Here is a 13,693-nt window from a genome sequence, read left to right as displayed (position 1 = left end):
TGATCTGAAATCATCAATCTTTTTCTTATTAGGAAAATATCTTCTATTCCCAATTTATTGAGTTTAAAAAAAAAAAATGGGAGTTGCCCCCACCTTTTATTTTATTGCTGAAATGTAAAAAATTTAAAAGACTGTAGACAGAAAAGGGGAGAATTTTCCTAAGAAAAATACACTGTGAATTGCTTCCACAGATAAAAATTCAGATGAAAGCTAACAGACAGACAAAAAACTTGATAGGAAACAAAAGTATATAATTTTTTTGATCTTACCTCCTGAATTCTTTTAGAGCTAGTGCTTGATTCTTAGGTGTTCTCACTTCCCTTCCTAAAATATTATGGCAAAAACTCGTGGACTCTCTTCTCTCATTTCTACTTTTTACACTAAGGAACCCCTGAGATAGGTTGTTCTCCACTTTGCCACCTACTTTGCCTGGATCCAGCACTGTTTTCAAGTAAATTATGCTCTTATTCTACATAAAAACAATTTTTTCATTTTTGTATTAACAGACTTCAAAGAGAGAAATTGGCAGCGCTTTTAAAATATGTTACTTTATTATTATTATTTCAAAGTAATTTTGTGTTTATTGTAGAAAATTTAGAGAATATGGGTAAGTAGTTAATTTAAAATAAATCCTGTTAGCCAGAGATAACCACTATTTACACTTTTGTTGATATCCCTCATCTTTTTTCTTTGCATACACACATATACACACACACACTTCTTTTTTTTATTGATGTTTTAATGGTTTTTAACATTGTGAAATTTTGGGTTGTACATTTTTGTTTGTCCATCACCATATATATGACTCCCTTCACCCCTTGTGCCCACCCCCCCACCCCCACTGCCCCTGGTAACCACAGTAGTTTTCTCTGTCCATGTGTTGGTTTATATTCCACATATGAGTGAGATCATACAGTGTTTGTCTTTCTCTTTCTGGCTTATTTCACTTAACATAATACGCTCCAGGCCCATCCATGTTGTTGCAAATGGGACGATTTTGTCTTTTTTTATGGCTGAGTAGTATTCCATTGTATATATATACCACATTTTCTTAATCCAATCGTCAGTCGAGGGACACTTAGGTTGCTTCCACTTCTTGGCTATGGTGAATAATGCTGCAATGAACATAGGGGTGCATAAGCCTCTTTGGATTGTTGATTTCAGGTTCGTTGGATAGATTCCCAGTAGTGGGATGGCTGGGTCACAGGGCATCTCTATTTTTAATTCTTGGAGGAATCTCCATACCATTTTCCATAGAGGCTGCACCAGTTTGCATTCCCACCAGCTGTGTATGAGGGTTCCTGTTTCTCCACATCCTCTCCAACACTTGTTTTTGTCTTGGTGATTATAGCCATTCTAACGGGCGTGAGGTGATATCTTAGTGTTGTTTTGATTTGCATTTCCCTGATGATTAGTGATGTTGAACATCTTTTCATGTGCCTATTGGCCATCTGTATATCTTCTTTGGAGAAGTGTCTGTTATTTCCTCTGCCCATTTTTTGATCAGGTTGTTTGTTTTTTTGTTGTTCAGTTGTGTGAGTTCTTTATATGTTATGGAGATTAACCCCTTGTCAGATGTATGTTTTGCAAATATTCTCTCCCAGCTGGTGGGTTGTCTGTTCATCTTGATTCTGGTTTCGTTTGTCTTATAGAAGCTCTTTAATCTGATAAAGTCCCACTTATTTATTTTTTCTTTAGTTTCCCTAGTCTGGGTAGGCATGTCATCTGAAAAGATTCCCTTATGACCAATGTCAAATAGTGTGTTGCCTATATTTTCTTCTATGAGCTTTGTAATTTCAGGTCTCACCTTCAGGTCTTTGATCCATTTTGAGTTAATTTTTGTGAATGGCGATAGCAGATGGTCCACTTTCCTTCTTTTGCATGTGGCTGTCCAGTTTTCCCAACACCATTTATTGAAGAGACTTTCCTTCCTCCATTGTATGTTCTTAGCACCTTTGTCGAAAATTAGCTGTCCGTATATGTGTGGTTTTATTTCTGGGCTTTCAATTCTGTTCCATTGATCTGTGTGTCTGTTTTTGTACCAGTACCATGCTGTTTTGATTACTATTGCTTTGTAGTATGTTTTGAAGTCAGGGATTGTGATGCCTCCTGCTTTGTTCTTTTTTCTTAGGATTGCTTTAGCTATTCGGGGTCTTTTGTTGCCCCCGAAATTTTAGTATAAATTTAGTATAATTTAGTATAAATTTTAGTATAAATTTTAGTATTCTTTTTTCTATTTCTGTGAAGAATGTCATTGGGATTCTGATTGGAATTGCATTGAATCTGTAGATTGCTTTAGGTAATATAGACATTTTAACTATGTTCATTCTTCCAATCCACATGCATGGGATATCTTTCCATTTCTTTATGTCATCATGGATTTCTTTCAATAATGTCTTGTAGTTTCATTGTATAGGTCCTTCATCTCCTTGGTAAGATTTATTCCTAGGTATTTTATTCTTTTTGATGCAATTGTAAATGGTATTATCTTTTTGAGCTCTCTTTCTGTTAGTTCATTATTAGCATACAGAAATGCAACTGATTTTTGTAGATTGATTTTGTACCCTGAAACTTTACTGTAGTTGTTGATTATTTCTAATAGTTTTCCAACAGATTCTTTAGCATTTTCTATATATAAAATCATGTCATCTGCAAATAGTGAGAGTTTCACTTCTTCGTTACCTATTTGGATTCCTTTTATTCCTTTTTCTTGCCTAATTTCTCTGGCCAAAACCTCCAATACTATGTTGAACAGGAGTGGTGAGAGTTGGCAGCTGTGCCTCGTTCCTGTTCTCAGAGGAATGGCTTTCAGTCTTTCCCCATTGAGTATGATGTTGGCTGTGGGTTTGTCATAAATAGCCTTTATTATGTTGAGGTACTTTCCTTCTATTCCCATTTTGTTGAGAGTTTTTATCATAAATGGATGTTGTATCTTGTCAAATGCCTTCTCTGCGTCTATTGAGATGACCATGTGGTTTTTATTCTTTGTTTTGTTGATGTGATGTATCACGTTGATTGATTTGCGGATGTTGAACCATCTCTGTGTCCCTGGTATAAATCCCACTTGATCATGGTGTACGATCTTTTTAATGTATTGCTGTATTCGGTTTGCCAATATTTTGTTGAGGATTTTTGCATCTATGTTCATCAGCGATATTGGCCTGTAATTTTCTTTCTTTGTATTATCTTTGTCTCGCTTTGGTATCAGGGTGATGTTGGCCTCGTAGAATGATTTAGGAAGTGTTCCATCTTCCTCTATTTTTTGGAACAGTTTGAGAAGGATGGGTATTAAATCTTCTTTGAATGTTTGATAAAATTCACCAGAGAAGCCATCTGGTCCTGGACTTTTATTTTTTGGGAGGTTTTTGATTACTATTTCAATCTCTTTACTTGTGATTGGTCTATTCAGATTCTCCATTTCTTCTTGGTTCAGTTTTGGGAGGTTGTATGAGTCTAAGAATTTATCCATTTCTTCTAGATTGTCCAGTTTGTTGGCATATAATTTCTCACAGTATTCTCTTATAATCCTCTTTATTTCCATGGTATCCGTTGTAATTTCTCCTCTTTCATTTCTAATTTTATTTACTTGAGCCTTTTCTCTTTTTTTCTTAGTAAGCCTGACTAAGGGTTTGTCGATTTTGTTTATCTTCTCAAAGAACCAACTCTTTGTTTCATTAATCCTTTCTACTGTTTTTATTTCTCTCCTTCTGCTGACTTTAGACTTTGTTTGTTCTTCTTTTTCTAGTTCTGTTAGGTGTAATTTAAGGTTGCCTATTTGGGCTTTTTCTTGTTTGGTAAGTGGGCTTGTATCGCTATGAGTTTCCCTCTCAGGACCGTTTTTGCTGCATCCCATATGGTTTGGTATGGCATATTTTCATTTTCATTTGTTTCCAGATAGTTTTTGATTTCTCCTTTAATTTCATCAATGATCCATTGGTTGTTCAGTAGCATGTTGTTTAATCTCCACATTTTTGTCACTTTCCCAGTTTTTTTTTTCATGGTTCATTTCCAGTTTCATAGCACTATGGTCTGAAAAGATGCTTGTTATGATTTCAATCTTATTAAATTTATTGAGGCTTGCTTTGTTTCCCAACATATGATCTATCCTTGAGACTATTCCATGCGCGCTTGAGAAGAATGTGTAGTCAGCTGTTTTTGGATGGAGTGCTCTGTATATGTCTACTAGGTCCATCTCGTCCAGTTTTTCATTTAAGTCTACTATTTCTTTATTGACTTTTTGTCTGGATAATCTATCCATTGATGTAAGTGGGGTATTAAGATCCCCTGCTATTACTGTGTTGTTGTTAATGTCTCCTTTTAGGTTTGTTAATAATTGCTTTATGTACATTGGTGCTCCTATGTTGGTTGCATATATATTTATAAGTGATATGTCTTCTTGGTGGAGTGTCCCTTTTATCATTATATATTTCCCTTCTTTGTCTTTCTTAACCTGTTTTATCTTGAAGTCTACTTTGTCTGATATGAGTATGGCAACACCTGCTTTCTTTTGTTTGCCATTTGCTTGGAGTATTGTGTTCCATCCTTTCACTCTGAGCCTGTGCTTGTCTTTAGTGCTGAGATGTACACACACACACTTTTCAAAATAAAAGTAAAGTCATACTATACATGCTATTTGAATCATGAACATTGGCCATAGCATAAAATCTTTCTCTAGAACATAATTCTTACATACTGTTTATCACTGAGCAACTGTATCATAGTTTAACCATTCCCCTCTATGTAGACATTCATTTCCAGTATTTTTAAGCAATGCTTTTTAGAGTAACCATTCAAGAATGTTAAATGACCAAGTGTCCCATCCCTGATTTCTCAGGTGTTTTTCTGGCAAATTCAAGTATTGTAAGAGGAAGAACTTTAGAGTCAGACAGGCTCTGAATTTGAATCCTGCCTTGTCACATACTGGTGCTGTGACCTCAAGCAGAAACAACTGATATAAAGTACCCTTACAAAATAGCATTTCTTGATTCCTTTTCTTTCCCTTTTCAAGTACTTTGTTCAAATATAATGCTAGCCTTGAGGAACTTTGTAAAGACATTTTAATATTCTTATTCCCTGGAAAAAACAGAGACAAATGATTTTTACTAATAAACTTTTGGCTACTAATATTCATTTTCTAGTCATCAATTTTAATGTGTTTTTTTCCCCTCTCTTTTTCTCCTAGAGATAAGATTTCAGTTTCCACAGCTGACTGGAGTGCTTACCCTTGCTTTCTTTATTCATAATTGTATTATCACACTCCTAAAGAACAACAAGAACCAAGAAAACAATGTGAGTAATTAACTGAGGAATTGACTTTTGTTACTGGATCTTAATTTTCAAATTGGAACCATACAGCAGTGGTTAGCAAACTTTTTCTGTAAAAGTTCAGATGGTAAATATTTTAGGCCTTGCAGGCCATGTGGTCTTTGTTATAACTGCCCAACTCTGCTGTGGCATGAAAGTAGTCATAGACAATATATAAACAAATGAGTGGTGGCTGTATTTCAAGAAAACTTTATTTACAAAAATAGACAGTGGGCCAGATTTCACCCATGGGCCATAGTTTGCCAACGCCTGCTGTAAAGCTATCACTAAAAAAATAAAGAGGTATAGCCAATAGCCAATAGTGGTGATGAAAATCTTTAAAAAAGAACCAAGTGACCTAAAAAAAGACAGGAAAACGGAAACAAAGAATAGATGGGACAAATAGAAAACAAATAGCAAGATAATAGATTTAAACCTGATCATATGATAATTGCATTAAATATAAATGGTCTAAACACTGCAATTAAAAGATAGAGATGATCAGACTGATTAAAAAAACAAAACCTAACTATATGCTGTCTACATGAAACTTACATTAAATATAAAGATATATCATGCAGACAATGAACATAAGAAGGGTAGAGTAGCTGTTTTAATATCAGACAAAATAGACTTCAGAACAAGGAGTATTGCCAAAGATAAAGAGGAACATTACCTAATGATCTTTAGGGATCAGTTCACCAAGAAGATCATCATCATCATCATCATCCTATATATGTATGCACCTAATGACAGAGCTTCCAAATAAATGAAGCAGCAACTGTCAAAACTGACAGGAGAAGTTGACAAATCCACAATTATAATTGGAGATTTCATCACCCTCCCTTAATAATTGATAGAATAAATAGAGCATAAGTAAGGATATAGAAAACATGAAAAACACCATCAACTTACTTGACCTAATTGGCATTTATAAAAGTCTTCTCTCAAACAACAGCAGAACGTGCATTCTTTTCAAATGCACATGGAATATTTACCAACATGTACCATATACTGGGTCATTGAACAAGTCTCGATAAATTTAAAAGGATTGAAATCATACCAAGTATGTTTTTTGAGCACAATGAAGTGAAGTTAGAAATCAGTAACAGAAATTAATTTGGGAAATTGACAAATATGTGGAAATTAAACAACATACTCCTAAATAAACAATAGGTCAAAGAAGAAATTACAAGAAAAATTAGAAAATACTTTGAGGTTACCGACAATGAAGACACAACTTACCAAAACTTATGGGATGCAACTAAAGCAGTGCTTAGGGGGAAATTTATAGCTGTAAATGCCTACATTAAAAAAGAAGAAAGATCTCAATAACCTAACCTTCTACCTTAAAACACTGGAAAAAGAAGAGCAAACTAAACTCAAAGCAAGTAAAAGTGTTAACCAGTTACTTGTGGCCTTGTCTGCAGATTTTGAATTCAATTTGATAGCTTCTAACCATGTAAACAAAAATCATGATGAAGCTTTAATAGTGGTTTATACAGTTGTTACCAAAATACAAAGGAAGGAAGAATTCACTGTGCCTGGGGCTTCTGAGAAGGCTTCAAGTAATGTTTTGCAGAGTCATTATGAAGGCAAAAATCTTTCTAAGTAGAAGGAAGTTAGCTCTCAAATTAGGGCAAGAATATAAATCAGGCTCTTCCATTTTTATCTTTACTGTTACCTGGTAACACATCTGGCCTATTACCTGTGAATGGAGCTGGAATTGAGTAATCTGGATTTTCCAAACTTCCTAACTTGGTGACCTTCAAATTTTATTTTCTTCATATAAAAATAGCACTATTTGATACCTACCTCTCAGGGTTTTAATCATAATTAAATATTATAAAATAGGAAAAGCATTTAACATGCTGTGGTGTACAGAGGGGGCTAGAAATTTTTAGTTTCTCTACCTCTCTTACCCTTTCTCTACTGACATTTACAGACTGTGGTTCTTTCTATTAACAGGAGAGACTGTCTTCTTCAGATTCTTTCTATTGCCTTTCAACTTGTTTTGCAATGAGAACATATTAACTGTCCTCTAAGATTTCTTCCTATGATGTTAATAAGTTAGATTGCCAGAAAAATACATAACTGAACCACATCAATTCTTCCTTTCTCTCTTCTCTCATCACTGCACTAGATTTCAATGTTAAAAGTGGCTTTTCACCAAGGGTTTATGGTATACAAGAAAGCCATGTGTAGAACATTGCTTTATTGTTTTATAAGAACCATAAGTGGGATATTCTTTGTTAAATTGCTCACCATCATTTATACAAAGACTGTGGAGAGAAATTTTTCTGTTTTCAAGTCTAGGAAAAAGTTTCTCTTAATGAACCCATTCTTCTTATTTGACGATAAGGGCCATACAACTCTTCTTGTTTCTGTTTTTGCCATAACTTTTCAAAAACTTAAGGATTAAGTTCTCTTATCATTCGCTGTACCTTTTCTTAGGCAAAATATATTTTTAGAGTTTTTATCTTCCCTCCCACATTAGATTTGGTTTTTATCTTGGAATTGTTTAGTCTTATTGTACTTATACTTTGGTCAATAAGCAGTTTTAAATCTTTTGAAGGAATAGGAAGAAAATCTTACTTATCCTAAGTAAACATTTGGAACTTTGAAAATTGAAGATATACTTCATACCCTTTACTTCTAAATCCGTTCCTCCTCCTTCACAAATTCTCTGACTCATTGCCACTTGAACTAAGCTGCCTACCCCAAGTTTTAGGAAGTTTAGAGAGATATATGGAAAATATCTCTTTCGTCTTCACAAGAAATAGTGCTTATATCACTAATAGGGTATACCTTGGTGCCCGCTAAGTCACCTGTCTATCCTAATCAACTGTTCTCTTATGCTAACTTAGACCATGTACCCCAGAAACCAATTTTGTGAAGTAGGATTCTCATGTATTGTATCATTCTATCCATAAGGCTGTGCTTCTCAAACTTTGCCACCAAATTTTCCTTAATGACAAAGGAGAACACCTTATATACCTAGGAATCTGGGGATGAAGAGCACAATTTCAGTGAAGTCTCGTGTTTTGTCTTAAACACTCATGCATATTTTATAGTGCTCATAATTAGTTTGTCTTAACTAGAAAGCAATTTTAAAATAATGAGTTAAATTACAGGCAGACCTCACTTTGCGCAGCTCCTATATGCATGAATTTCAGTTACTATGGTTTAGTTAAATTGCCTTAGTCTCCTCTAACAACATGCTTCAAATTTCAGTTACCACAGGATTTGAACGATGAGTACTTGCATAAAGTAATGGCTACTAGCCCTTCAGTTCAGGAATCAGTACATAAATAACAGATGCACGTCATGATTAGTTACAAATCACATCACTTCTTTCAAAGTTTGTCAGTGATTGGTCACTACACATCTGTTGTTCACTTTACACACAGACTGCAAAGCAGATAGTTGAGTTGCCTCCTTGTCGCCTGGTGGTAAATTCATGTGATATTTTGCAAAAACAGAGACTCGAAGAGGGAATTGGCAAACAAAGGTGAAAGTGCGACAATAGAACAAAAAGTGATAATGCTGGAAATGAAATTTGAATCAAATGGTGTTGTAGAAGAAATATCTGATTGTGGAAATGTTGACACTGCTACCAATCAAGAGTATCTAGATACGCACCCAGAGGAATTTAGGGAAGGTTGAACTTATCACCATGAATGAGGAAAGTGGTTGTGATGAAAAGAATGAAGGTGTCTCAGAGGAAGTGACGCTGTCAAAAAACTTCACATTGGAGGCGGGCCAGTGGTGTAGTGGTTAAGTTTGCATGCTCCACTTCGGTGGCCCAGGGTTCACAGGTTCGGATCCCAGGCACAGACCTACACACTACTCATCAAGCCATGCTGTGGCAGCATCCCACATATAAAATAGAGGAAGATTGGCACAGATGTTAGCTCAGGGCCAATCTTCCTCACAAAAAAAAAAACACACACACAAAAAACTTCACATTGAAAGGATTCTCAGAGAAACCTCACAACATTGAAAACACATAGGATGAAATGTTGGAAGCTGATGGAAACTTAGAAGAAAGGAATATGACGGTTAACCAAGGCGTGGAAAAGATGCTTGCTCTATATTGTAATTATACCATGAGAAGGAGGAAGCATAGTTGAAACTACTTAGGGTAAGTTTGTACAAAGAAATAAAACACTAATTCTCAATGTTTCTTATGTTTTAAATTAGTATACTAAATAAATATTAGTTTTACTATTTTTTTCATTTCCTTATACATTTGTAGCTGGCAGTGAAAGAGTTTTTAATGTTTTGACAAAAATTGTTAAAGGTCGTAGAACAACCATAATTTTTCCCATTGATTTTTATGATTGTGTTACACAGTCATTTCTTAACAATTGATAGTCAATTTATTAAAATAGTTGATACAATTATCTGCAGTGGTAACTTCAACCACTCAGTTCTGATGGAAATAATGTGCTTAATCTCTGAAGGACTGTGCTAGTCAGTGAGTTGCTTGTGGATCCTCATCTGGAATGACTTTGGAAAATCTAGAGTCTTAGAACCTTCACCACAAGGAGTTTTTCTCACAGTGACTCTCAGAGTCTTGGAAGGCATTCGAACTGGTCCTTTCACTTTGAGATTCTTTTCCTTTGTGCCTCTGATCAAGTCAGCACGCACCTTCTCCAGGGATTTTATGTTGGTGGCTGGTTGGAGTAATTCTCATTCGGTGAACCAGCACTTCTGATTTTACGGGTGTCTTTCCAGTGTCTGTAAGCCATGGCTGTGGTGCAGCTTCCTGACCGACTTGTTCTGGGTGAGAGCGAACAGCAGTGAGGCAGAAGCGGGAGCAGGTGGACCCCAGCTGCACTACAGCTGCAGGGCGTCTTCCTCAAAGAGGTGTCCGGGCATTTTTACAGTCTCATACTGCCATAAAAAGAGAGGACTGTCTTTTTGCTCCCTAAAATTCTTAAGTAGAATTGCTTTTCTGGAAATTCACACCAGTTTATGTGAAAGTGTGCTTTCCCCAGCATGAGAAGCTCAGAACTGGATAGAGAGGTGGATATTTCAGTTCAGAGTCCCCCAAGGATAGTAGGAAGTCTCTGCCTTTCTTACCAGAACACTCGGTGGGCCTTGAAATCTGTATTTCGTATATAAACACCATAGAATGAGTTCTGGTTTCTACTGAGTTTTAGGACTAGCACTTTATAGAACTAGTATGTGAGGTTTAGCTAATAAAATTTTGACTCACTTGTGGAAAATATTTTAAAAACAAAGGCTTAAAAGTAAAAGTTTAAATGGATGATGTTTTCTTACTGTCCTAATTGAGTTAGGGTATGAAGTATGGTCTAGCTTTCAAAAAATCAGTTGTACTTCATGTTAACTTCTTAAAGTATCAACAATTACAAATGATAAAGCCAACATTTATGAAGCACTATGTGTCAGCAAAATTCTACACACTTTAAATACATGTAAATATATACACTCTCCTTTTGATTATACTGAAATTGGCTTATATATTTGCATAAATTAAGCTAAATGGTTCCTATATTCTGAGAAAAACTGTCATTTAATTTATTTAATAATTATACTTTTCAGCAGGTTTCAGTAATTTGACTCATAGAAGACTTGTTAATATCATGATATAATATTTTCTTGATATTTAAGTCAGAAAATGTGAAGCTTGTCAGCTACTCAAATTTTTTTTTATTGAAGTGTAATTGACATGCAATATTATATTAGTTTCAGGTGTACAACATAGTGATTTGATATTTTTATACATTATAAATTGATCACCATAATATGTCTAGTTACTATCTGTCACCATACAAAGTTATTACATTATTGACAATATTCCCTATGCTATACATTACATGCCCATGACTTATTTATTTTATGACTGGAAGTTTGTGCCTCTAATCCCCTTCACCTGTTTCACCCATCGCTCCACCTCTGTCCCCTCTGGCAGTCATCAGTTTGTTCTCTGTATCTAGGAGTCTGTTTCTGTTTTGCTTTGTTTGTTCATTTGTTTTATTTTTTAGATTCCACATACAAGTGAAATCATACAGTATTTGTCTTTCTCTAACTTATTTCAGTTAACATAATAGGTCCATCCATGTTTTCACAAATAGCAAGATTCCATTCTTTTTTTATGGCTGAATAATGTTCCACTATGTGTGTGTGTTTGTGTATGTGTGTGTATACACCACATCTTTATCCATTCATCTATTGGTGGACACTTAGATTGCTTCCATATCTTGGCTGTTGTAAATCGTGCTGCAGTGAACATAAGGGTGCCTCTATCTTTTCAAATTAGTGTTTTCATCTCAGGGGCTCTGAATTCTTAGTGTTGATGTTGGGTTGGTCCTTCAGAGCTAAGTAAGCAAAAGTTTGAAAGTAGAAAAGAAGACAAAAGAATAGAAAAGGCATTGTTCTCTTCTATATAAACCATAGTTGGACTTGGATCTAAAGACATTTGTGAAGGAGAACAGTGAGGCTCCTAAACAGGTGTAGTGATCAAATTTTCTAGGTCTTCCAAGTTCGACCTAACTTCATGGGTTTTTTTCTTTTTTTCACTAAACATAATTTTTTATATGTATAAGTAAATGAGATATAATTTCTATTCCTTAGTAAGGCATACCTTACCAAAAAGAAGAAAAAGTTAAAGAGTTGAAGATTATCAAAATTATTCCTCATCATCAAAATACGTAGTCTCTATAACCATCCTGGATGTGTGGACTAACCTCTTGGTACTTCCTCATCATATTTGAATTAGAACCTATACAGTGCTTTTTTTTATTTTGTTTTGCCTGTCTTTATTTGGTTTTGTAGCCTGCTTAGTTCTCTAAAAATGGTTTGAGATGCCTTATATCTTAATTTGTTATTTACTTTTTGCTTCTTCATATGAATCTGTGTAGTTTACTTAACTATACGTCAGCAGAAGTTTTTCTGTAAATGTTTGGGGTGGGTCTGTGTGGTCGGTTTCTGTCATTTTTGTTAGTAAATGCTCCACTGGATAGTATTTTCACTATGAACAGTACATGGAACAAATTATAAACCATATTTGAGAAACGGAATGTGCTTCCAGACCCGCTTGTGCCCCATCATAAACCCAGTCCTCATTCTGAGTTGGCATTCTTCCTGTCGTTAGTCCTCTAATCAGCCCTGCCAGCCATTGCTTATTCATGAGGCAGAGAGGTTACCTTATTAATAGATAGGATTCCTGACATATTACCAGTTCATATTGTCTCTTGTGCCTCTTTTTCTTTATTTATCTTTTTATTATTGTGTGTGTGTGTGTGTGTGTGTGTGTGTGAGGAAGATCAGCCCTGAGCTAACATCCGTTGCCAATCCTCCTTTTTGCTGAGGAAGATTGGCCCTGGTTGTGCCTCTTTTTAAATATATTTTTTACTTTGAGCTTCATTTCTAAAAGCTACCTTTTTTCCATCCTTTTCCATTTAATGGACTTTTAAGAAGCTATATCTCTAGGCCTAGTACAGTGATGGCTTGTATTCAAGCCAGAGAATAGCAAAACCCACATGTGTGCATGCTATTCATAGGTGGCATGTTTCCCAGGATCGTGCTAAACCTCAGCTGCTTTTATATTAAAACATAATTTCTGCTCATTAGAGTATTTTCAGATGAAAACAGACATGCAACTCTTGACCTAGCTCTATTGAATGTACATTTGGACTACTGTAAAATAGAACTTTTCTGATTTTAGTATTTCTCTTGCATCTATATGTGTGCTCTATTGTATTGTTACTCCTAATTTGCTACCTCTCTTTCATTGTTTTCTTTATTGTTGTTTATTAACTGTGACACAGATGCATTACAGATTGGTCATTTATCCATTTCTCCAACTGTAGCTAAGGGCATGAAATTTGGAGCCAGAAAGTCTTTGGTTTGAATATTGACTTCACCAGCTATTCACTTTCTAACTATGAACAAGTGTTGTAACCTTGCTGCACTGATTTACTCATCTATAAAATGAGGAAAGTGATTGTACCTACAGTAAATGAGATAATACATGTAATGTGCTTAGCACAGAGCCTGGCACCTAGAAGCCTTAATAATTGTAGCCAACATGGTTGTTGTTTTTTATCTACATTTACTGAGTTCCTACTGTGTGCCAGATGTTGTCCTGGGTGTTGAGTATAAAAAGATGAGAAAGACACTGTCCCTGTCCTCAGGGATCTCATAGTCTAGTGGTATAGACTAACTTAGATATAGAAAAATTAAAATACTACCATGATACAAGAACTATTAATGTTGGCTACTTTTTAGGTGTTGAGGGACTTTTTCTTTCCACCTAAGATCCTTCATATCATAAACATAGATTACTTTTATAATAAAAATTAATGGCAACTTCAATACAGTGTATCTGATGCAGTATTTCAGATGTGTACACAGTGCT

General features: G+C 35.1%; 1 protein-coding gene across 8 annotated transcripts in view; it reads left to right on the top strand.

Annotated features, from left to right (window-relative positions):
• SLC38A9 (solute carrier family 38 member 9) overlaps window positions 1–13,693 on the top strand; it is a 102,670-nt gene that overhangs the window by 77,497 nt on the left and 11,480 nt on the right. For all 8 annotated transcript variants that reach the window (XM_014781633.2, XM_087443282.1, XM_087443283.1 and 5 more), the window contains one exon: window positions 5,183–5,289. In XM_014781633.2, coding sequence (XP_014637119.1) covers window positions 5,183–5,289 — 107 coding nt within the window. The remainder of the gene's footprint in view (window positions 1–5,182; window positions 5,290–13,693) is intronic.

The sequence above is a fragment of the Ceratotherium simum genome, chromosome 18 (genome assembly GCF_057802395.1).
Source record: "Ceratotherium simum simum isolate JZ-2026a chromosome 18, ASM5780239v1, whole genome shotgun sequence".
Taxonomy (NCBI): domain Eukaryota; kingdom Metazoa; phylum Chordata; class Mammalia; order Perissodactyla; family Rhinocerotidae; genus Ceratotherium; species Ceratotherium simum.
Note: the sequence above shows the minus strand (reverse complement) of the source record. Positions and strands in the feature narration are given on the sequence as shown.